General features: G+C 35.0%; 2 protein-coding genes across 2 annotated transcripts; both read left to right on the top strand.

The window, feature by feature from the left end:
- Positions 1-2,470: 2,470 nt before the first annotated feature.
- LOC107873877 lies at positions 2,471-7,765 on the top strand. The gene is made up of 4 exons (XM_016720810.1): positions 2,471-2,516; positions 2,646-2,917; positions 3,013-3,357; positions 7,589-7,765. Exons 1-4 carry the CDS (start codon positions 2,471-2,473, stop codon positions 7,763-7,765), a joined length of 840 nt encoding a protein of 279 aa, XP_016576296.1.
- Positions 7,766-21,648: 13,883 nt separating this feature from the next.
- LOC107875796 lies at positions 21,649-25,778 on the top strand. The gene is made up of 5 exons (XM_016722635.2): positions 21,649-21,859; positions 22,656-23,265; positions 23,355-23,561; positions 23,730-25,390; positions 25,482-25,778. Exons 1-5 carry the CDS (start codon positions 21,746-21,748, stop codon positions 25,548-25,550), a joined length of 2,661 nt encoding a protein of 886 aa, XP_016578121.1. The 5' UTR covers positions 21,649-21,745; the 3' UTR covers positions 25,551-25,778.
- The last annotated feature ends 535 nt before the right edge of the window (positions 25,779-26,313 follow it).

The raw sequence follows: 26,313 nt of genomic DNA, 5'->3' as shown, positions 1-26,313 counted from the left end.
CTCATCTTGTATTGTTCCTAAATAAAATCTTAAAAAGAACAATTCATGTGCTCTAGTGACACCACATGGCCTTGTCTCATGTCTAGAGAACAAGTCACTCATAGTTGAAATAGGTAAATATAGACTTCAATTCATTTTAAAAATTCATACAATTATGGACAAAATAGATAAAATATGGGTACCTATTTAAACACAGAGATCACCCATCTATGCTTAAAGTTTCACTTTTTTTTCTTTCCTTCTTTTTTTTTTTTTTTTTTTTCTTTAATTTACTTTTTTTCTTTTTCATTTCTTTTTACTCATTCCTTATAATTTCTTTTTTCCTTCTCATTTTTTCATCTATTTTTTTATTTTTATTTCTTTTTTCTTTGTATTCGCTTGAGACCTACATGGGTTAGTAAATATAAGTTTCTAATTATCCCATTTAGCCTATATAATTCATAACATCTCTTATAAATTAAATATAATTCATAATCTCACTCCTTTATAATTATTATTTTCTATCTTTTATTTCTCTTCTTTTTTTTTTTTATTTTTTTTGTTTTTTCTTTCTTTTTTCCTTTAATTTACTTTTTTTGCTTTTTCATTTTTTCCACTTATTTTTTACTCGTTTCTTAAACTTTTTTTCTTTCTTCTTTTTCATCATTTTTTTCTTTTTCAATTTTATTTCTTTGCATTTTTATTTTTTTTTTTGTATTTCTGTTTCCCCCTTTTTCATTCTTGATTCGTCATTTTTGTCATTTTTCTTATTTTTTTATATTCTTTTCCTCATTTTTTTTTGTCATTGCATTTTATATTTTTTTACTTTAAATTTATTTGTATCATACTATATATTTCAAATAAATTTATTATTTGTAGTTGAATAGTTTAGTTGTCATTATGTGCAATTTATTATTTGTATATAGTATTTATATATAAATAAGTATATGAATTAAAATCAACATAAGTTGTGGTGCAGTGGATGGGGCCGCTCCACCCTTAACCAGAGGTCGAGGGTACGATCCTGGTTATGGAGAAAACTCTGTTGGGAGCGTTGCTACCTTAATAGGCCTTGCAACGCCCGATCCGAATTAGTCGGGACTCCAATGCGGGCACCGGACACCGGATGAAAAACATAAAAAAGTATATGAATTAATTGTATTTTCTTGAGATTAAAATATATATGGGTGAGGATCCACATAGCCCTCGAATTATAAATGTTGGACGAATATAAATCAATATGCGCTTATGTTATTTTCGTTATCATAAAAAAAAAAGAAACCAAAAATAGAAAAAAAAATTAAAAAAGTAGAAAGAGAGGTAGAAGTTAGAGATAGAAGAGAGAAAAAAGCGTAAAGAAAGAATTGAAGGAAAAAAATACAAAAAAAAATCAAAAAGAAAAAATAATGAAAAAGGAGAAAAGGAAAAAGAAAAAAGATGATGGTGAAAACAAATATAATGAGTGGTTATGATATTTTAGTCATCATCCATAATTTGTACTCAACTTAACCATGTTCTTCGAAAATAAAAAAATATAAAATATAAAGTACAACCAAAAAAGCAAAAAATGAGAAAGAAGTAAAAATAAAAGAATAAAAAAAAAAGGAGATTAAAAAGGAAAAGGGAAAAAAAGAAAAAAGAAAGAGAAACAAAGGGTAGAGGATAGAGATAGAAGAGAGAGAAAAAAAAATGACAAAAAAATGAAAAAAAGAAAAAAAAAACTAGAGGCTACATATAGAAGAGAGACAAAAAAAAAAACTAAAAAGAAAAGACTAAAAAAAAAAGAAATGGAAAAAAAGTCAAGTTGATATGATATAGAAGTTTTAAGTTTTTGACTTAGGAGTTAAAGTGGGTTGAAACCATTTTTAGCCAATCCATATTTGACCAAATCCATATTTACCCATATTTATATGGGCGGATTGCAATCCAAACCATTTTTTCTCAATTCATATTTAACCCGTCCAAATCCAATCCAATCCGCTCGTTTGCCACCCCTACTCATGTCACACATTAGAACTACTAGTCGGCTTGGGCCGTTGTTAAAATTTTTTATGTTATATATAATTTTATCATTTAATTAAAATCTTTATTTGTTTGGTTGATAAATTCTAAGTTAGTAATATATTATTATATTTAAATTGATGAAATTTTATAACAATATTTTAGATTGCTCAAACTTCTGTGGCATTGATAGTCAATTATATTTTTAAAAATAATTTAAGTTTTTAATTATTGTGATTTATAATATTTTTTCTTCTATTCTACCAATTAGAAGTGACATAGTAAAATTATTATAGTAAATACTTGTGATTTTTTTTAAATAGTCTCATATAAGACGTCAAATTAATTTAAAACATCAAAAAATAATTTATCATTTTATGCCTATTTTATCTTTTTATTAAATAGTATTAATTTTTTAATACTTAAATGACTTATAGACATTAATTAGGGGTAATATAGTAAAATCACTGTTGAAGCAGCTGAAGCAGGCATGTCGACTATGAGTGTTAGGATTTGTCCTGATGTCGACCATGAGTGTTAGGATTTGTCCTGAATTTCCTACCTTACTTGGATTCTACCATAATTGTGTTTTACTTCGGAAAGAATTTCTTAGTAGAAAAGATCCATAATTGTGTTTAAAAAATTCTTAGTTGGTGTTGGGTTAGGTTTGAGATGTAGAGTGCGAGGTATTAAGGGAGGGGATAAGAGAGTTGATATTTTGAGGGTAGGATCGTGGAACATTGGGACCCTGCAGGGTAAGTCGATAGAATTAGTTAAGATTCTTAGGAAGAGAAAGATTAATATTGCGTATGTCCAGGAGACCAAGTGGGTATGTTCCAAGGCTAGGGATGTAGATGGGTACAAGTTGTGGTATTCATGTGGTGATAGGCGTAGAAATGATGTAGGAATCTTCGTGGACGGGGAGCTCAGGGGGCAGGTAGTGGAGGTGAAAAGGGTTAGTGATAGGGTTATGACTATCAAGTTGGTTTTGGGGGGTTTACTTTAAACATTTGTAGTGCGTATGCGCCACAGGTGGGCCTGGACGAGAAGGAGAAGAAGAGCTTTTGGGAGATTTTGAATGAGGTAGTTAGAGGTGTGCCTAGTTTAGAGAAGATTTTCATAGGAGGGGATTTCAACGGGCACATAGGGTCTTCGCAGTTAGGGTACGATGTGCATGAGGGCTTTGGGTTCGGGGTTAGGAATGACGAGGGAGCTGCTCTCTTGGATTTTGCGAGGGCTTTTGGATTGGTGGTAGTGAATTCCAGCTCTCCAAAGAAGGAAGAGCATTTGGTTACTTTCCATAGTAGGGTAGCCAAGACCCAGATTGACTTTCTGCTTCTTAGGAAGGAAGATAGAGCTTTGTGCAAGGATTGTAAGGTAATCCCGAGTGAGAATCTTGCGACCCTGCATAGACTCCTAGTGATGGACTTGGCTATCAAGAAGGGCAAGTTGAGGCGGGGTGGGAGGGTCGACCTAGATTTAGGTGGGGCAGTCTGACTCTGAATAGTACTTTAGAGATGGGGGTAAAATTGAAGGCGAAGGGTGAGTGGGAGTATGGGGGGGATGTGGATAGTATGTGGGATAGGGCTGCTGGTTGCATCAGGGAGTTTGCTAGGGAGGTGTTGGGTGTTTCGAGGGGTTGGTCTGGCTGATTTCAGAGAGATTGGTGGTAGAATGAAGATGTTAAGAAGAAGGTGGAGTTGAAGAAGGCGGCTTACGGTACGTTGGTTGAGAGCAAGGATGAAGAATAAAAACGGGTGAGCAGGGAGGAGTACAAGTTAGCTAAAAAGGAGACTAAGCTAGCAGTTACGGCTGCTAAGACAACAACTTTTGAGAGTTTGTATAAGGGGTTAGAGGAGAAAGACGGGGAGAAAAGGTTGTTTAGGCTGATCTGGACCAGGTGAAGTGTATTAAGGGGGAAGATAACAAAGTTTTGGTGGAAGACACCCTCATTAAGAAAAGACAGTAGTTGTATTTCCATAGGCTCTTGAATGATGAAGGGGACAGAGGTGTTGTATTGGGGGAGTTGGAGCTTTCCAGGGAGTGTCACGACTTTGATTTTTGTCGGCGTTTTAAGGTAGAGGAAGTCAGTGAGGCTATTCGCAAGATGCGAAGGGGCAGGGCGACGGGGCCCGATGAGATTCTGGTGGATTTTTGGAAGTTCTCTGGCGGGGCAGGGTTAAGGTAGCTGACCAACTTGTTTAACAACATTTTTAAGTCAGCAAAGATGCCTGAGGTATGGAGATGGAGCACGATGATTCTCTTATATAAGAACAAGGGTGACATTCAAAGTTGCAATAACTACAGGGGTATTAAGTTGTTGAGTCACACGATGAAGATTTGGAAAAGGGTAGTGGAGCAGAGGTTGAGGAAGATTGTGCCTATTTCGAAGAATCAATTTGGTTTTATGCCTGGTCACTCCACGACTGAGGCAATTCACCTTGTGTGGAAACTGGTAGAGCAGTATAGAGAGAGAAAGAGGGATCTTCACATAGTGTTTATTGACTTAGAAAAGGCCTATGACAAGGTCCCTAGGAAGGTTCTTTGGAGATGCTTGGAGGCCAGAGGGGTCCCGGTGGCGTACATCAGAGCGATTAAGGAGATGTATGAGGGGGGGAAGACTCGGGTAAGGAATGTGGGAGGAGATTCTGAACATTTCCCGATCTTAACAGGGTTGCACCAGGGATCAACTCTTAGTCCGTTTTTATTCGCTTTAGTGATGGATGTGTTGACGCGGAATATACAAGGCGAGTTCCTTGGTGTATGCGTTTCGCAGATGATAAAGTTTTGATTGATGAGTCGCGAAAAGGGGTTAATGATAAGCTGGAGGTTTGGAGACAAACCCTGGAGTTTAAAGGTTTTCGGTTGAGCAGGAGCAAGACGGAGTACTTGGAATGCAAGTTTAGTGACTCGAGGCACGAGGAGGAGGTGGTAGTGAAGTTAGATTCTCAGGTGGTTTGCAAGAGGGATAGTTTTAAGTATCTCGGGTCTATGATTCAGGGGAATGAAGAGACAGATGAGGATGTCTCTCACCGTATTGGGGCTAGTTGGATGAAATGGAGGCTCGCTTCAGGTATTTTATACAATAAGAAAGTGCCCCACAAGCTAAAAGGAAAATTCTATAGAATTGCAATCTGACAGTCTATGTTGTATGGAGCAACGTGTTGGCCGGTTAAGAATTCTCATATCCAGAAGTTGAAAGTAGCGAAAATGAGGATGTTGCGTTGGATGTGTGGTTTCACAAGGGGTAACAGGGTTAGGAATGATATTATTTGGGAGAAGGTGGGAGTGCTATTTGTGGAGGAAAAAATACAAGAAGTGAGGTTGAGATGGTTTGGTTATGTGATGATGAGGGGTATAGATGCCCCAGTTCGTAGGTGTGAGAGGTTGGCCTTGGAAGGTTTCAAGCGGGGTAGGTGATACAAGCATGAGGTGCACAAAATTGTTCAAGGCATTGTCAAAGATTCAAACTTCGGAGTTGGCAAGTGTTTGGAGCATTTTAAAAGCCTTGTCAAGTGGAAGGAGGAGAAGGGAACCATTACACTCGAGAGGCGCCTCACTTGAAGGACAAAATGAACTTTGCACACTATGATTTAACACTCAAGAGGCGCCCCATTTTAGGGCTATTGTTGTCTTTTAAGACTCCCTTTTTACACTCCAAAGGAGCACCCTTCATTAAGGGTATTTTTGTCCTTGTTTGTAATAAGTATAAATAGTCACCTTAGCTCTTATTTTTTTGAAGTTTTGACATAATGAATTGAGTGAATTTTTAGATTGTAATATTAGTGTTAGCTTGTAGTATTCTCTTTCTCCTTAAGAGAGAGAAACCAAATTAGGGTTAGCACAGTTGATGGATTTCACTTGTGTTGACAAATTGGCAAGAAAGGTGGGTTTTGAGGAGTGTGAATTCCCTTGGTCCACCTAAGAGGAAGGTTTGAGCTTCTATTGGTGAGGTGTGATTGATGGTTTGATACACCATCTTTTGTTAATCACTTGGTAGAAGTAAGGGTCTTTCTGTCTATCTTTACGTTTATGCAATCTTCTTTTTCATCCCCTTTATTTTGTGTTGTTTTTGCTTGCTAATTTTTGCATCTTGTGTGTCCATTTCGTGAATTCCTAATCTTCTCTTGTATCATTTGGTATCAAATCCATATATTAGAGTTTTTCTCACAACTCTAAGTCTTGGATCTAAGAAAATCTTCACAAAAAAGAGTCTAGAGTCAAAAAATCCACAAAAGAGTCAAAAATCTGAAAAACTCAAAAAAAATTGTGTGTTGTCTTGTTGTTTGGTAGTAGATCCAAATTTCATAACTTCGATCTACTAATTTTTAGTTTGTTTTGATAGTTTCTTGCATTAGATTCTTGTTCTCTAGAACTTAAAGGATCTAGATCTAAGTTTAGAACAAGATTTGGTTGTTTTTTAGCTAGATCCACCATTGTTGTGGCTTGTTTGAAGCTTTTGAGGAGGGGTATCATTTTTTATCAAATTGTGTGTGGTGTTTTGTGGCTGGTTTTTGTGTTGGTTGTGCTTGGTTTGGCAAAGGGAACCTAGATCTAAAAGAAAAATTGAAGTATGGGTTCATTTGCCTAGTTGTCAAACCTTGGTCAACTCTTGAATATTCATCTTGTTCATCCACCATCTTCAAATCTTGTTGAAGAAGAATATTCAAGTAGTTTGTTTGATCCAAAAAGGGAGAAGAAAGAGAGTGTACTAAGTGTTTGTACAAGAATATTTCCTAGCATATTCTAAGTTTTCCAAAAAGGAAGAGGGGACAAGGGGACAAACAAGTACAATTGAAAGTACACTTTAGGGGACCAATCCATTTTGAATTCATTTAAAGCTCCAAAAAAGGCTTCAAACCTTCATTCCCCCCTCCCCCCCCTAAAACCGAAATTCTTTTTCCTTAAAGGAGTGTTTGACCGAAATAAGAGATTTGGAATTGAAAATTTTAAAAAGTGACGTCCAACCACAAACTGCCACATCATCACTTTATGAACAACCAAATTGAGTTCTAAATTAGATTTCTAAGTTTCTATTTGTTGTTTCTAGTTGCTTTTGTGTTGATTCTACCACTAATTAGCAAACTAGTAAGTACCTACTAGGTTGATAATTAGTCTTGAGTTCGTTTTGTTCGTGTCTTCACTTTTTGTGTGCTTTTCTTATTTTTAAGTCATAGTATTTTGTTGGTTCAAGTCCGTGCATCATTTTATTTGAGTCTTATCAAATAAAAATCAATTCCGGACCAAGGCATATTCACTACTCAATTCACTTACCAAGTATTGCCAAGTATTCAACACTTGTGAGACCAAGTGTGAGGTGAGATCCGAGTGCGAGTGTGTGAGGTTATTTGAACTAATTTATTTGTTCGTTTTGTAGGTTTTTGCCTTTGCTATTTTTTTGCTCTTTTTATGTACCTTGGCAATGGAAGGAACAACATCATCCACTCCGGATAGTTATAGTATTTATACTACCTCGGATCCTTTTGAAAATTTCCATTGACACTTTGAAAGTTTACGCCAATTGATGATTGAAGCATGCCATCTAAGCCGAATCACCACTAACCAAGATACTAGCATTTTGACTAGTATAAATTCTCCTTGTGTGCAGGTTCAAGATAATATACTTCCACCGGAAGATTCAAGGAGAGTTCCTCAAGAACACATGATTGTTGATCAAATGGAGCTCTTGGCTAAGAATTCCAACTTTGGGAAAAATGAAAAAGAGGTGATGCAAGGAAGAATTCTTGACAAACTCCCTTGTAATGAGAGCTTCCCAAAGAAATAAATAGGCTGCCATGATCCAAACCTTGGTGAAGGCCATACCTCATGTGAGCTAAAAGGTAAAAATACTATCTCCTACACTCTTATAAACTTAGAATGTCGTGATGTGCCTAGTAATAGCCAAATGGATGTAGTTGATGGTTTGCTTGGAGGAGAATCGCATGAGTCTTCCCTTTGTGATACTCTTGGTATTGTTAGATTACATGAAGACCAAATTCTTGATGTAAGTTTGCAAGCACTAGTTGATCCTAAAGATGACAAAATTGATTTTTTTCATAAGAACGATTTATGTCCGTCTAGTGCTAGCACTCATGACTTGAATAAGGTTCCATTACTAAGTGACAAGAGTATTCACACACTAGTTGACCCTTGTGAAAACCGAGGTGAGTCTATGTCGGTATGTGAGTTGCCAACAACTAGTTAGGATGTGAATGATGATCAATTTACTCACGAATGTAGCCCACTACTTAAGTTTATGTATGATGTGCTTGATGAGCCTCAAGTTAGTGTTAATGTACATAATGTTGATCTTGATAATGAATATGGTCCCTTGAACTTCTTATGTGGTGAGAACCTTGCTATTAATTGTGTTCTTGGTGATTATGTGTATGGAGAGATTGTGGATGATGAGGTGTATGTTGTTAAGGGAAGCCTACTAAGCCGTAGGTCCTTATCCTTGTGTGCTAGTCTTCCCTTAAGAACAAATGCTTTGGGTGAGTGTGATACCCTAGTAGATGGAATGAGTAGCTTCGGTTTAGTTCCTTGGCCACTTCACCCATTTGATCTCGGTGTACTAGTGGGGAGGAAAAGGGATTGTTTCGGCTTGTGCTTATTTTCCTTTGATGTTTATCTTATACCTATCCTTTGTAATGCTCATACTAGATGTTTCATGGTTAGAACAACGGATTGCTGGTTGTATTTTAAAAGTGTACCCCCTCGGCATGATGTCTTCACACTTGATTCCTTTCTCTACTACCTCTTTAGATATGATGATAAGCATGTTAATTCTGAATTTGTATCGTGTAGAGGTAGGAAGTTTGGTAGCTGATTTCTTGTTTGAATGATAGTGATGTGTGGGTGAGGTGGACCTTAGGATCAATAGTGAAACCATATTTGATGAGGTCCTTTGTAGAGGTAATGAAACAAATGTATCTTATGGTTCCTAAGCCAAAGGTAGTCTTACCTTTTGGGTATAGTAAAGCCGTTAAGACCATTGTAGTTTCCTTATCTCTTGATATTTGCCAAAACCACCTCTTTTATGCCATTCATGCTAAGCTTCTCATTTCACATACAAAGGACCCGTGGTTGTATTTCAAATGTGAACAACCTTGGAATGTTGAAATATATGATGATTTTGGGTAGCACTTTCCTCTCTTTGATGCATATCTTAGTCATGTACTTTGTGTTGCTTATAGTAAGTGTTTCATGATTATTACAAAGGATTGTTTGCTATATTCTAAGAGTGTGCCCCCTTGGTGTGTTCATATAATTTGGCACTAATGCTAACCCTCCTACCAAGAGGATTGTGTGCTTGTTATTCTTCTCTCTTTAATTTTGTAGGATCTGAATTTGAGGACAAATTCCTTCAAGATGGACAGGATGATACAAGCATGAGGTGCACAAAATTGTACAAGGCATTGTCAAAGGTTTAAACTTCGGAATTGGCAAGTGTTTGGAGCATTTTAAAGCCTTGTCAAGTGGAAGGAGGAGAAGGGAACCATTACACTCGAGAGGCGCCTCACTTGAAGGACAAAATAGACTTTGCACACTATGATTTAACACTCAAGAGGCGCCCCATTTTAGGGCTATTGTTGTCTTTTAAGACTCCCTTTTTACACTCCAAAGGAGCACCCTTCATTAAGGGTATTTTTGTCCTTATTTGTAATAAGTATAAATAGGCACCTTAGCTCTTATTTTTCCTAAGTTTTGACATAATGAATTGAGTGAATTTTCAAATTGTAATATTAGTGTTAGCTTGTAGTATTCTCCTTCTCCTTAAAAGAGAGAAACCGAATTAGGGTTAGCACAATTGATAGATTTCACTTGTGTTGACAAATTGGCAAGAAAGGTGGGTTTTGAGGAGTGTGAATTTCCTTGGTCCACCTAAGAGGAAGGTTTGAGATTATATTGGTGAGGTGTGATTGATGGTTTGATACACCATTTTTTGTTAATCACTTGGTCGAAGTAAGGGTCTTTCTATCTATCTTTACGTTTATGCAATCTTCTTTTCCATCCCCTTTCTTTTGTGTTGTTTTTGCTTGCTGATTTTTGCATCTTGTGTATCTATTTCGTGAATTCCTAGAATTCTCTTGTATCAGTAGGGGTAGACCGAAGAAATACTGGAGAGAAGTGATTAAGCGTGACATGGAGCAGTTACAGTCGACTAAGGACATGACCGTGGATAGGAAGGTATGGAGGAAAAACATTAGGATAGAGGGCTAAGGGCGTGGATGAGTCGTAACCAGTAAGTAGGTGGACTTTGGTGTTCTTTGTTTGGCAATGTACAATCTTTTGTGGATGTCGTACCTATGTTATTTTATCATGTTCCTTGCTTTTGATGCTTTTGTATACTGTCTTTTATCTTGAGCCGGGGGTCTATCGGAAACAACCTCTCTACCTCTTTAGAGGTAGTGGTATGGACTGCGTACACTCTACCCTCCCCAGACCCCACTTTGTGGGAATATACTGGGTTTGTTGTTGTTGTTGTACTTCGAAAAGAATTTCTTAGTAGAAAAGATTTTTCTAGTAAGAAAAGATCTCTTTCCTGTTAGATTTCTATTAGGCTTATTCTTTCTTAGAAAAAGATTTTTGTAACTCTATAAATAGAACAACTCTTTTCTCAAGTCATAACATAATAACATCCACAATGTAGTCATTTACAAGTCTTGTTTAGGGGGAGATTTTCTCCCAATAGTTTTATGTTTTATTTAGTATTAATTTTCATGTGTAGGCCAGTTGGTCAAATTACATCAATAATATTATGTTTTAGTATGTTTTTATAATCTTATTTATCATCTCAAATAGTTTGCAAACTTTAAACTTCCGCATGATGCCCTCTCGATTTCGAACCCAACAAGTGGTATCAGAGAGCTTATGGTTTAATGGCCCAATGATGTGGGAGACGAGATTAAACAGGTTCAAAGTGGTTTCAAAATCATGCTGTAACAGTTTGGCAATAATAGAGATTTTTGTCTAGCTACATGTGAAGAAGGAACTTAAAGCACATTTTCAACATTTTAAAACTAAAAATAAGATATTTTTTTAAAATTATTTTTAACCCATAATATTTTAAACTTTATTTTTAACCATGACAAGCAACAGTGATGAAGATTACACGAAGAAAAAGATGATGATCAATTTTGCCAGAAAATTCTCATCAATTTTATTACACGAAGAAAAAGATAATGATCAATTTTGCCAGAAAATTCAGGCCAAGGGAAGATTTGTTAGGATTTGTCCTATCATAATTGTGTTTTATGAATTTCTTAGTAGAAAAGGTTTCTAGGAAAAAATTTCTTTCCTATTAAATTTCTATTAGGTTTATTTTTAGTAGAAAAGGTTTTCTAGTAGGAAAATATCTATTTCCTATTAGATTTCTATTAGGTTTTTTTGTAACTCTATAAATAGAACAACTCTCTTCTCAAGTTATAACACAATAACATCGACAATGTAGTAACACCCTCTTCTCAAGTCAATAGCATCCACAATATAGTCATTTACGAGTCTGTTTGGGGGGAGTTTTTGATTTTCTCCTAATAATTTTATGTTTTCTTTAGTATTATTTTTCATGTGTAGGCCAGTTGACCAAATTACATCAATAATATTATGTTTTAGTATGTTTTTGTCATCTTATTTATCGTATCAAATAGTTTGCAAACTTTAAACTTCCGCATGACGCCCTCTCGATTTCGAACCCAACAATGAGCAGTCTGCTTTGACTTATTATATAGGATGGAGTCCGAAACCAAAATATGTCCTACAATTAAAAAAAGTACCAATGTAAAAAAAATAACCAAAATAGGCTTTGTGCACTTATTAAGTGCACAATGCCCTTAAATTTGTAATGGAACCTGACTGATGATGTTAGAAAAGTCAAAATTCACATTGTGCACTTATTAAGTGCACAATTTATTTTTTTATGGATTGTGCACTTAATAAGTGCACAATATGTATTCATTTTTTACAAACCTGATTCACATTAACTTTTCATCCTCCCATTTCAATTTTCTCTCTAAAAAGGACCGCTGGTCCCCCCCATTTCTCTAAAAATTAGGTCGTTTTCCCATTTCATCTCTCTTAAAATTTTAATAGTTTGGTCCCCCACTTTGATTGTAATGGTCCCCTCATTTTGTATTATTTGAAAAAAAAATTCAACAGTGGTGGCCCTTTAACGATCCAGAAGTTTATTGTTACTTTTGTCGGTTAAAGTGATATAAAAGCATTGAAAAAAGGTTAGTTTTACCCCATTGTTAGTTGAAATTTAATTTTTTAATTATGTTAAAAGGTTTATTTTTTATATTGTTTTTTGCTACATATTCAAAATGAAAAAAAATGGGTTGTAACGTGGTTGTATGTATGTGATTATTTTTTAATCATGTTAAAGGTGTATTTTTGATCGATTTGAAGTTTGTTAGCTCTATCTATTTAAAAGTGAAATTTTTTAAAAATTCATGCTCTTTAACATGCTGTAAATTGGGGTTAAAGAGGATAATGGGGTTTTAAGAATTAATGCTAGACTTTGTGGGAATTTTAGATGTTTGTTGCTCTAGCTGTTGGTCCAAAAGGGTGACTAAAGTTTTGAAATGGAAAAGGCATGATATGTTTGTCCAAAAGGGTGTCTAAAGTTTTGAAATGGAAAAGGCATGTAATGTTTGTCCAAAAGGAAGACTAAAGTTTTGAACATACTAGTATTAAATTAAGAAGGAATTGACAATCAATGTTGACTATCAGTTTGCCCGTTTCTAGAATTCTATTTTTATATGTTAAGGAATTTTGATGGAAAATGCAAATGAATTTAAGAATGACAATTAGTCCATTATGTTTCAACTTTCAAAGATCGAAATACTAATGAATTGCACGTTAACATCATCTTTTTGTCACCTTTCTTCATCTCTCTTGATTGACCCTAGTGGTAACGAAATTATAATATAATATAAAGAAATATTTTCTAACGTTAATGGAATTTGGTGTATAGGTCTATATAATGCAGCACATATTGCATCCTGGGCCCATTGATGAGTCATTACTTAAATTACAAGCGAGTCATTACTTAAATTACAAGCGTGTCACAGATCACAAAAGTTGTGGGATGAAGATATTGATTGTAATGAGGTTGTGGAGCCAAAAATATGTGACGCGGCATGGACGTTTTTTGATAACCGCCCCCATCAGCGCGTCATAGAGTATATTTCCAGGGAGGGATTATGGGATGTTGTCAGGGTAGGTAAGATACAGCTTGACCATAGTCTCATCACAGCCATTATTGAGCGGTGGAGGCCAGAGACGCACAATTTCTAGTGAATGTTTCGTAAACTTAATTTACTTTATCCGTTTGTAGTGACATTACTTTGTTTGGATCATATATATCTCATATAAGACATCTAGTATAAATAAAACGTAAATTAGAGTGTTAATTTAACTAAATCTCCTAATATCTTATGTGGATAAAAGAAAAAAAAAAAGAAATTCGTACACAATTAGAGTGGCTAACCAATTTCTTATGACGAAATATAATCCAAAGAATTTGGTAAAAGTTATAAATAAGTCAATTTTAAATTATTTATTATATATGAGTCATTATAAAAAATCACAAACAACATCTCAATTATCAATTACCTATTCAGAATAGATGATAATTTATTATTTAAACTTCAAGAACATACAAACATAAATACTGTTAATATTTCAGTAAAAACTTTTCAGTTATTAGCAATTGTTTATCACAAATACATGATGATTTGTTATTATAAACTCCAAAAACATACTAATTAATATTTTAGAAAACTACCTCAAACTTTCCATTTATGTATTTTCCTTTTTTTGTTCCTTTTTTTTTTTTTTTTTTGCTTCAGACGTGTTTTTCCTTATTCTTTTAAATTCAAATCAATATTATTTTTTATTTATTTAATTTATTAATAAATTACATATAAGGTAAGCTTTGAATTGATTTAAAACTTTATTTCCTAACTCAATAAAGATTTTAATTAAATTTAAAGTTCTAATATTAATAATAACTAAATAATAATTTGAGGAAAATAGTGAAAAGACGATTCTCTCTAAAGAAGAGACTTTTAATGAAGGACAAAAAGTTCAAATCACTTTTCTAAGGGTCTTTACACTTTTAATATATTATAGATATATATTACTTTTATCAACTGAGAATTACTATTATATTAGTCAAAATACGATATCATATGTAGACGATTCTCTTTCAACGATACAAAAAGTAAATGAATATCATCAGATTACATATCAAACTAATGCTCAAAATTAGCTTTAAGATCCTTTTGGCCTTCAACTCCTTTTGTTGTTTGTTAGTCTTCTTCAACAAGTCCAAAATCACAATATTTGCCTGACGTGAAAATTCGGGATCATACCAATCAAAAAAATTACAAGGAGTACGAAAGGGGAAAAACATCGTTTCCACCCCAAACTATATCCGAAAAGTCGAAGCCACACCTAAACTATACTAGTGACCTATTACACACCTAAACTATAAAGAAAGTGAAACTATTTACACCCTGTCAGGCTACCACCACTTGCATGTAGTGTAGTATTTTACACGTGCTGCCACGTCAGTAAAAAGTATCACTTTTTTATAGTTAAGATGTGTAATAGGTCACTTATATAGTTTAGGTGTGGATTCGACTTTTCGACTATAGTTTGGGGTGGAAACGATGCCTTTTTTCTTAATATTTTTAGCCGTTTACTTTTGTTATTTAATAGGCTGGACACGCCTAAAATAAGTGTAACACATGCGCCTTAGAATGGGGGTTGCGGGGAGGTAATAATATCACTTTTATATAGTTAAGGTGTGTAATAGGTCACTTATATAATTTAGGTGTGGCTTAGACTTTTCTTGTATAGTATGGGGTGGAAATGATGCCTTTTCCCAAGTACGAAATATGGACTGCAGTTCATGAAAAACAAAGTTGTAAAAATTACTTATTAAGAAAAAAAAGATAAAAATAAAAAATATAAAATTTACTTACACCATAATGCATACAACTGAGGAATCTACGTCCGGGGTTATCATCGAACCATGAAATTCTAATAACTGGAGGAGACCCACAGGCACAAACAAGCCTTCTATTATAATTCATGGAACACGAAATTGAAGGTGATATAAGCAAATGAAGGTGATAGAGGAAATTGAAGGAAAATTCTTTCTAGATATTTTGAAACAAATTAACGAACAAAGAGCGGACTGATATATAGTACAACCTAGAGGCTACATTGTGCACATAATATATGCACTTTGTACTGTACAACCCTCTTTTGATTGACTGATTGACGTCCCTCATTGATACATCTACTGCAACCTACAAGCTACATTGTGCACATAATATATGCACTTTGTACTGTACTTTCCTCTTTTGACTGACGGATTAACGTCCTTGATTGACAACACAATTTTATATGACACATCTTCTGCAAACTACGGCTACATAGTGCACATAATTTATGCACTTTGAACTGTAAACTCTTCTTTTGACTGACGGGCTGACGTTTTTGATTGACAACACAACTTTATTAGTGCAATGTCTGCAAATATTTTTATTCTTTATGTTATAAATAACACATTACAAATATACAGAAAAATATAACATCTTAAAACTCATTACGCCAAACTCCAATGAAAAGTTGGTTCGATATTAGAAAATAAAAATTGAGAGGATTTCAAAAAATCCTGCAAAAGTATTTGGGGGCTATACTGATTTGTCGGGAAAAAAATAGTATGGTCGAATTCGTCCCTTAGAAAATAAACCTATTTCGATTTACCACAATTTGCAAATTGCTGGCCACATCATTGTCGGAGAAACATACTCTTCTAAAGTTAAAGATTTTATTATTTGGGGAGAAACACTTCAGTGGACTCAACTATATTCTAAGCGGTGTGATTATGAGGTGTTATGTCTATGGCATTGTTTGAGCGTTCCAAAGGCACTGTCCGCAACATTTTAGATATGTAAGTTTAGGGATGAAGCACAAGTTATTGAACAATTAAATAAGGAAATATCAGAAATGAAAAAAGCATTAGAACTTTTTCATACGTTAGATGATTTTATCTTTCAAGAAGCAGATGAAGAGGAGCACTGGAAACTACTTGAAAATCAGACACTACATCGAGATTCAACATATCCAGTATATCCAATTGTCAATGAATGGATAGGCCTTCAAAAGCATTTACCTCAAACACTAGATTTTGGAGTGTCATATTGTTGTATAAACCAAATGAGTTTAGTTGAGTCAACACAATATGAATTCGATGTAGTTCCACAAACTGACGAAGAAGATATGTAATTTTTTTCTTTGTACGTTATGTTGTAATTTTGTATTATAAAAATATTAAAATTTTATCTCATAAAATTTTTATTTTACAATAAAACACTCACACCATTCATTGACACACAAATAAGTAATATAATAACATATAAAATAATTCATAATAAGACATACACTTAAAATCATGTCCTAAAAGTACTAGCACCACTAGAGGTATTTGCTTCCCCTTATGCATTAGCATTGCGCACTCTCGATGGACAATTACACTTATCATGTCCTGATTGTTTGCAAGTAGAGCATTTTCGGGAGAGACTAGTTTGTGAAACATCCATTTCATTGGGAGTACGTGTGGTTGACTTGACCTTAACTTTGTGCAAAAAATTTTTAGTTGCAATCATGGAAAATAGACTTGCTGGCTAATAATCCTCATCACCAAGTGGAATAAACTGACCAGAGTAAGCTCTTTTGTACCACACCACAGAGAATTCATATGCAATATAATCCCATGCTGGATTTCCAACAAATTCAAAAACCCTAATGGCGTGAGAACATGGAAAATGATTTGATTGTCATTTATCACACGTACATGTTCGTTGTGTCTCATTAACAATTTGCTTATTACTACCTTTTCCATGATGGGAGTTGAATGTCCTGATTTGAAATATATTATCTGCCACCAAATAATTTTGAATATTGTGCATCGATGCCTTTTTTTTGTATTCCTCAAATTTTTTAAATGGATTCGACATCCATTTTTGTTTGTCAACCAAGAGTTGTTTTGCATACTTCGATCTCTGAACAAAACGATCCACAACCATGCTGTAAGATAATTTGACCATTTCAATCACTGGTAGACCTCTAGCAGACTTTAACAGACCATTAAATGACTCAGAGCGGTTCGTTGTGAGCATGCCCCATCTCCTTCCATCATCCTTGTGCATAGTCCATTTTTCTAAGTCGAGTTTCATCAACCACTCATATGTTGGCAATTATGTCCCCTTGATCAACTCCATTTGTAACAAGAACTTTTTCTCCTGCATTGCTGTTGCAGCGGCCCATAGTAGGTTGTTCAGCCGGACCCTTTTGTATGCTCTCTGATAATTGGCCTTCAAGTGTCGTAAGCAATAACGGTGATAGACAAAAGGAGCTTGCTAGTTACGCTCTGCAGAGACACTTTCAAGTATGCCGTGATGTCTGTCAGATATCAACGTAATACCTTGACGACCACATACAACATGCTGATGCAAATCGCTCAAAAACTTAGTCCATGTATCAAAGCTTTCATTCGCTGCTATTGCAAAAGCCAATGGGAAAATGGAGCCATTGCCATCCGTACCTACAGCGATTAACAACTTTATGTCATACTTACCATGTACATGTGTTCCATATATCGATATCACCGTCCGACAATAACGAAAACCATCGACACATGGCTTAAACGTCCAAAACACATAGTTGAAAACACGTTCATCAACTCCCTCATGTCGTTCGAATCGCCATTCGTCGATAAAACCTGGATTGAAATGTTTCATAGCAGCAATAAACCTTGGTAATTCACGAAATGAGGCCTCCCAATTTTCATAGACTTGTTCAAATGCATGCTTTCGTCTAAGAAATGCCTTTCGCCAACTAATTATTTTGCGGAACTTATTAAGAACAGACATTTGACAATCTTTGATAGGATACCTGTAACAAATTATTTTTAATAATTATAATTAAAAATACAACTACTGATTTGTATAGTGAAATGCAGTCGATAAAAAATAGTACCTCGGTGTCTTTTCAATATACGGCACGAGAACAGTTGCAATCATGTCTACATCCAAATTGTTGTGACCTCCACGACAATCACTCATATTACAAGTGTGTTCGCCAATGTATTTGTCAATCTTCCACAAGTTATTACTACTATCCTTTGTAGCACAAAGTTTGAAAGAACAATCTTGATCTACACATTTACAACAAATTCTAAAGACATTCTTTCCAGACTTAACAACAAAAAACTCCCTTTCTTCTTTAATATGATAGAGTTTAACCGCCTGTTGTAAATTTTTTTTTGACTTGAGCAACATCTGGCTAGAAAGATAAAAATCATCATTTAAAAAATCAGCCGGTTCACGCCACACACCTGTAGGGACAAAATTATTTTCATGCTTATCCATAAACACATTGGGTGCTTATTGAAAATGATCAAGAAATAAAACTTCATTAGAATAAAAATGGGGTCTACTGTTTGATTGTGACATTGGTGTCGGTCTTTGCATTGATGTCTGTGGAATTGATTCATGTTCAGGATAAGGGCTCATGGACTTGGATCTTCGTCCAGAATTGAATCTCACACCATCATCACTCGATGACGAGTCATAGGGGCATTCACCTCCATCAACATTATTAGATGCACTATCATCACTTTGTGACAATTCGCCATAATTTGCTTGATCGCCATTTTCAATATCTTCGGAAATGACATGCTCATCTCGCGATACATTAATCCTGTATTTTTTAATATTAAATATTTTAAATATATGTTATAAATATAAATAAATATAATAACAACTATATTTTACCTACCGATAATACTCGACAACATCAAGATTCAACGAAAGAGGAATATTTGAAGATGTTCCAGCATTGCCCACCCAATCAAGCTATGATGATTGGCCATAATTATAATCTTGCCCCAAAAAATCATCATTATTCGTCTCACCAAGAGTTAATCCCCTGAAAAAAATATAACAATAATATGACATAACAAATAAACACAAAGCAATCAAAATAAATATTACTAATAATAAAATATATTCATCGACATTACCAGTCACTTTGATTCAAAGTTTCATTCAAATCAGGTACTGAAGTTTGTGTCGGTATGTTACTCGACATAAAGTATTGAGAAACATTCACGTTGAAAAAATTGCTATATTGACTTAACCGGGCATCATGAATATTAGTTGGATTCTCAAGTTGTGTATAGACATTCGTCTGTGCAGGAGTGTGCGCATGATGACTCGTCCGCTCCTTCTTAACATAAAGTTGAAGAATATTTAATTTTATTTGACTGGCATAATCAGAAGGAAGCCTTAAAAATTCAGTCAATGACTCATCATCATTGATAATCCATTCTCCATAATTTACCAGACCATTTGATGAGAAGGAATTTGGATATTGTCCGATTATAAATAAATCATAATCATCACTTTTTATTTTCATCCTTCTAAAAATTGAATCAACAAATTCTTGATAACTAATTGAAATTGGATATTTGACGTTGCACATGGGAGAAATACTATAATATATTGTATTATCCTCATGAACAATTTCACCGTCCAAAAAAAGTACAACTTTGATGCGTTCACTATTAATTCTTTAAGACTTAAATGAATAAAATGTATCTGAACTATAAAAAAGTTGAAGTTATTGCAGTGAAGAAGACCATGTTTTCTCTTTATATAGAAATTGTAAAGGACTGTTGAAGCAAGTGAATAGGATAATATGCACATTTTATGTGCACAAATTCAACTTTCATAGCAATGAAAGATTGATGTTGATATGTTTGAACAAGATGAATAGTACAAAGTGTACTTTTTTAGTGCATAAATTATTTTTTTTAAAAGATTGTGCACTTTTTTAGTGCACAAATCATTTTTTAAAAAGATTGTGCACTTTTTTAGTACACAATCTATTTATTTATTAAAAAAATGTGCAAAAAAGTAGATAGTACAAATAAATGAATTGTGCACTAAATAAGTGCACAATCCATAAAAATGGATTGTTCTATTAAAATAATCTTTAAAAAATGGCACGTGAAACACAACCTATTAATAAAATAAATTCAAATAAGTGCACAATGTAAATTTTGACTTTTTTAACACCGTCAGTCAGATTCCGTTACAAATTTAAGAGCATTGTGCACTTATTAAAGTCTATTTTGGTTCTTTTTTTTTTTTTTTTATATGATATATATTGATTTCTTTTTTAGTTGGAGGGCATATTTTAGTTCCGGATTCGATAAAATGGAAGCTTTGGCCAGTTATATATTCTCTTTTTCTTTATCACAGCGTGAAGACTGAGGAGTCCAAATAAAATTACCCTTTATATTATGTATTATACCTCTTATAGACAGGATAATATTATATTAACACTTAATAGTTGATGGACTTTTCTGAACAATATAAATGACACCATTTATGAGAATAATAATAGCCAACTCGTGAAGCTCGATAACATCGTAGCTCATTATTGGAGTGTTTATAAAAATGAAAATAAGGAGTATTACTTTTTTCTTGCAAGTTCCTTATCATGCAAAGTTCTACTAACAATATTGAACTTTGTCCTATATTTTGCAGTAGAAGGAAAAGTTTCATGACTCGCATATAAAGAACATGAGTTACCCCCTCGAGCCACATTGAATTCAGGCGGTTCATTTGAACCTCCTTCGTCGGAAAATTATACTATTTTTACATGGTCAAAAATATTTTTATGTATATATAGTATATATTGAACCCCCTTTGACTAATTCATATATTGACTTTTGAACCCCCTCAATAAAAATTCTGGCTCCGCCACTGCCCCTAAAAAAAAAAAAGCTTTTTCATCATGGAATAATCTTTGTATTGATAATTCTTTATTATTATAACAATCTTTTTCAAGAAAAAAAAACAGTAAGATTTGACTATATGTGTTTCTCTTTAAAGAACGATAAGTGTGAAAAAATATGACTCGCATAGACTTAACAAGCATATAAAGAAAATGATTCACTCTAAGATTGTGATTGAAGAAATGTGATCATGTTGTCAAAATAATTTTTTTTATAATTATTGTGCACCATTTCTAAATAGATTAAAGGTATAATTCATAAATGTGCCCTCCAACTTTGGATTTACATAAACAGACACTTAAACTTGTATAAGGTTGAACAAGTAGACACATGCATATTAAATGGCGTTCTACGTGACTAATTTGTGTCGTATATGACATCCTACGTGTATAACGCCACATAGGACACATGTATCTACTTGTTCAACTTTATACAAATTTGAGTGGCTACTTGTGCGTATCTAAAGTTGAAGGTCATAGATGTGAATCGAGGCCAATTATATGACATGTTTATGTATTATCCCTAAATTAAAAAAAGGAAAATAGTAATTTATTTATTTACAAAATCAACCATAAAAACCAAAAAGGTAAACTATTCATGAGGCCAGATATCTTGGACACCTTCAAACAATTATAAGTGGGCTTAGCCCAATAATTAAGAGGCTTAGGGTCTCTCTTTCCAGCCCAAAGTTCAAAAAAATTTGAATTTCCGCTCCAACGGTCATATTTGACAAAGGCATTTTCTGTGTACCAAGACAGGTATAAATACCCCACCTTTTTCTCATCATTGTCAAGCCAAGTGCAGTTCATAAATCCCTCTTCCCCCACCCCCGTCCCCGAACAATCTCACATATCGATTTCCAGTTTCATTTCAACAGCAGAAATGGATTTCCACAGCCTTACAAGGAAAGAATTGCAAGCTCTTTGCAAGAAGAACAAAATCCCAGCTAATATGACTAATGTTGCCATGGCCGATGCTCTTCAATCTCTCGATTTTGTAAGTTTTTTAAAATCAAAATCTAGTTACTCTGCTGTTCTGTTGTGTAGAATCGATTAGTTTATTTACAATCAAAATGAAATGAGTAGCTAATTCTCCCGTGTTTGTAAGATTTTTTGAATCAAAACCATTATTCAGTTTGTTCAAAATGAATACAATTAATTAAGCATCATTTTAATTGGTTACACTAGGAAGAGGAAAATCTGTATCTGATTCCATCTGTGATTAATTTTTTTATTGGATCAGTATGTAAATCGATTAACTTGATTTCACTTGTTATCACCTATATGGTAGCAAGCTTTTGCCAGATTATATTTATTGGCGCGGTTAACCCTTCGCTCTCATTTGGCCATAGGTTTCAGTTTTAAGTTCCTGTACCATTTTTTGAGTGAAATTTCACTTTCACTCACAAAATTTTAAATTATTTTAAAAAGTAAGATGCATATCCAAACGCAACTTCAAGATTCAAAAACTCTTTGTTAACACAACTTCAAATAATACTTTTTTTCTAGTTTCAATTAAATATATGACGAAAAGGTAGTTTAATCTTTAAGATAATTCTAGAATATGAGCAATCTATGGACTGTCAAAAATAATTGATTTTTTTCATTATTATTACTGGAAGTTAAAAAATTCATTTATCTTTATATTTGTATCTCTAATTTCTATACCCAAACTCATTCCTGTTTGTTGGATTGTGTGAACCCCACCTAATTAAGCAACAATAAATCTTTGACTATAATTACCTGTACTCAAATTTATTGCCTAAGTCGTGTCTGAATAAATATATTGGCAGGTTGATGGTATTGAAGAGGTCTTGAAATCATGTGAATCTGATGTTGCAAACTCATCTATGGAGTCTCCTGGAAAGTCAGAAGCAGTATCAAGTGTACCCCGGACTAGTCGCCGAACTACCCAACGAAAGACAATCAAACATGACTCAGAAACTTTGCAGACCTCGACTAAGAGTAACTGCAGAACGAGAGGAACGGTGGCAAGAGACGTTGATGAAGCTAGAAATGATGTCCATGAAACTCCTGCATTGCCAACTACCAGAAGGAGGGCTGCAACAACTTCAGTTCGCGCTAAGCTGGATTATGTGATGAAGGAATGTGAACCCAAAGAGAAAATTGAGGATCAGGCTGAGGAAGAAAAGAAGAAGAATTTTCCTAAGACACCAGCAGCTTCCCGCGCTAGCCAAAGGAAGGAAGTGAAGGCAAAGAGTTCAGTTAGGCAAGTGTACAGCACTCGTCGATCAGTGAGGTTAGCTGGGAAACCTATGCAGGAGGAATCAAGCACACAAGAGGATGAAAACTCAGGAATCCTTACCTTTGATGCGGTTTCTGAAGAAACTGATGAAAGTTTGGAGGTGAACTCTCACAAGACTGAAGAATTAACCAAAAATGGTAACTTTTGCAAGCTTATGTAATCCTTAGCCTCTTTCTTTATCATGAACTTCACTTGGTCTCAGATCTGACTGGCAACTATGCTACAGGTGTTGATTTGCAATCACTCGAGAGTTTGGACATCAAGAATGAATCAGATACTGTATCAGGTCAAGATTTAAGTACCTTGGTACAAAACGAAGTAGACATGGAAGATGGTGTTGAACAAGACAGTGGCAATGACCTGGTAGTTGTTGCCTCAGATACAAAAGCAAAAGAGGGCTCAGAGGAAGGAGCACTTCGTGACAATAACAATGGTATGTATTGCTATGTTTCTCGAGGCAGAAAGATTCAAGAAAATGGTATCTGTTCTTCTGTGTACTTTTTGTATCTACTGTCTTATCACCATCTCTGTCGTATGACATTCTTAATGTTTTAGTACAGAGTATTGTTGCTTTGTGATAATTAAAAGAAATTGTTTTTAGGATCTGAAGAAGTTTCTGGAGAAGAACCCGTTGAAGAATTTGAAATTGATGCTGAGGCTACTAAGGAAGAAGATTTTCAGAACATGGATGATAATACCAGGAGTAATTCAGATGACGCTGATGTGGTTCTGACCAAGCATCATTTTGTGGCAGAAAATGATGATGGGGAGGAAGAAGATAATTCTAATCAAATGTTTGAATGTCAAGTAGATGAGGGTGCAGAATGTGATTCTGATGTTGCAGGAAAACAAGAGTTGATTGGAGAACCTGTAAGTGTCAATCCAGACACTAACATAGATTTTGATGAGGTTTATTTGGTCGGGCAATCCAGCAGTGAGATGGAGGCTAAGGGGGGTGCAAGTCAGCAGAAGTGTCTGACTAACATGCAAGCTAACACGGAAAATGATGAGGTAGAGGCTAAGGTGGGTGATAGTCAGTACAAGTGTCTGCCTGACACGGAAAATGATGAGGTAGAGACTAAGGTGGGTGGTAGTCAGCACAAGTGTCTGCCTGACACGGAAAATGCTGTAGAAGAAGAACTCATGGGAGAATATGAAGATGCTGAATCTCTGGAAGTTGATGGTGAAGAAGAACCCATGGAAGAATATGAAGTTGATTTTACCGAGGTTAAGGTGGCGGCACAAGCTGATTCTCTGGAAGTTGCTGGTGAAGAAGAAGCCATGGAAGAATATGATGTTGATTGTACTGAGGCTAAGGTGGCTGCACAAGCTGATTCTCTGGAAGTTACTGGAGAAGAGGAAGCCACAGAAGAATATGATGTTGATTGTACTGAGGCTAAGGTGGCTGCACAAGCTGATTCTCTAGAAGTTACTGGAGAAGAGGAAGCCAAGGAAGAATATGATGTTGATTGTACTGAGGGTAAGGTGGCTGCACAAGCTGATTCTCTGGAAGTTATCGGAGAAGAAGCCACGGAAGAATATGATGTTGATTGTACCGAGGCTAAGGTGGCTGCACAAGCTGATTCTCTAGAAGTTACCGGAGAAGAAGCCACGGAAGAATATGATGGTGATAATACTGATGCTAATGCGGCTGCACCAGCTGATGCTGTGGAAGTTGCTGGAGAAGAACCCATGGAAGAAACTGATGTTGATCGTACTGACGCTAATGTGGATGCATCAGCTGATGCTGTGGAAGTTGCTGGAGAGGAACAACCCACGGAACAATCTGAAGTTGATTATGCTGAGGCTATTGTGGAGAGTGCAGTTCATAGTCTTCAGTGTTTACATTTTTCAGAAACTAGTACAGAAGTTGCTGGAGAAGAACCTATGGGAGAATGTGAAATCGATCATGCAGAAGATAGCGTGGATACTGCTCATGCTCTCCCTCCCCCGGCTTCTGTCATACCTAATGCTGCCCAAGAACCAGTCTTCACTTCGGCACTGGATCCTACGCAAAATCCTTCAGCCTTGGCAAGCACAAATCCAGAACCCATCACTCAGGCACCACTTGAGAACTCATCAGCAGAGACAAACATAGGACAGATGGTTGTTTCAGATAACAAGGAAAACTTGGTTTGTACGAAACAAAACAAAGGAACTGTCGGTAATAACAATCAGCAATCTTTGGAAAATTTAAGCTTGAGGAAGCTTACAAAAATGTTGAAAGAACTAAAGATCTCAAAACATCCTAGTGGAAAAGAGGTAAGAACAACATTCTTTTTCATTCGTGTCTTACTTGTGATTGTTGATGTTCAAATGTGGAGTATATTAAAGTGTTCTTTTACATGCACAGGCAGCAACCTCAAGATCAGCCTTGCAAAAACTTCCAGAAAACCGTTTGACCAGCGAAAACAAAAATTGAAGCTCATACTAGGGGCAGCCCACTCCGCCTGCCATTAAGTGAACCTTTGCGTGGAATGAAGATGGAAGATGATCAGCCTTGCAAACCTTCTTGATTTGCTACTTTTGAGACATGGAATTTTTTTAATCCCTGTTGTTTTTGGTATTCCTTAAGTTACTTTCAATACTTGTATGGAAAACTAAAATTTCTCATATGATGATGAATCCACCAGATCTTTCTTTCAATCTATCTATTCTCTCTCAAACTACTTATCTTTTCAAACTAGAATGGAGGGATGTTGAATAAATAATTTGGCACCCTCTTAACAGTTGCAATCCGTGGATGCATTTCCTTCTATTTTTCAACTTTTGGCAGAGTAGTGCTTGGCAGAAATCAAGTATTATTACACTGCTAAAAACAACTTTTATGCATTTGTAACTCGATAAGAAAGTGGAAAGGAAGTAAAAAGGCTTGAGAAACTAATTGCCAAAGGCAAAACAAGTAGAGAACCATTAAAGTTCATCCATGGCTATCTAAACATCCTTTGTCAGTTGCACTTCTTCTTTATATTGCCCCTTCTCAAGTTGCAGTACATGAATAGAAGTGCCACGAAACTGAAAGTTAACGTTTTGATTCCTGCTCTAAAGCGCTTTCATCAAGATTTAAACACCCTTCAAGTGGTCAAGTGAATAGTGATCCTTCCATAATATTTCTAGAAGCATCATTTCAATGACAAAAACATATTTCCACATACTGCCAAAGCAAAGCAATTGAGAAATGTTGA

This window comes from Capsicum annuum, chromosome 6 (genome assembly GCF_002878395.1).
Source record: "Capsicum annuum cultivar UCD-10X-F1 chromosome 6, UCD10Xv1.1, whole genome shotgun sequence".
Taxonomy (NCBI): domain Eukaryota; kingdom Viridiplantae; phylum Streptophyta; class Magnoliopsida; order Solanales; family Solanaceae; genus Capsicum; species Capsicum annuum.
The sequence above is the reverse complement of the archived record's forward strand: the minus strand, read 5'-3'. Positions and strand labels throughout refer to the sequence as shown.

Coding starts and splice junctions, on each gene's coding strand:
- LOC107873877 (XM_016720810.1), top strand. CDS start 2,471: ATGTCGACTATGAGTGTTAGGATTTGTCCTGATGTCGACCATGAGT. Junction 2,517..2,645: donor TCCTGATGTCGACCATGAGT/GTTAGGATTTGT, acceptor GTGTTGGGTTAG/GTTTGAGATGTAGAGTGCGA. Junction 3,358..7,588: donor CTTTGTGCAAGGATTGTAAG/GTAATCCCGAGT, acceptor CCTTGTGTGCAG/GTTCAAGATAATATACTTCC.
- LOC107875796 (XM_016722635.2), top strand. CDS start 21,746: ATGGATTTCCACAGCCTTACAAGGAAAGAATTGCAAGCTCTTTGCAAG. Junction 21,860..22,655: donor CTCTTCAATCTCTCGATTTT/GTAAGTTTTTTA, acceptor ATATATTGGCAG/GTTGATGGTATTGAAGAGGT. Junction 23,562..23,729: donor ACTTCGTGACAATAACAATG/GTATGTATTGCT, acceptor AATTGTTTTTAG/GATCTGAAGAAGTTTCTGGA.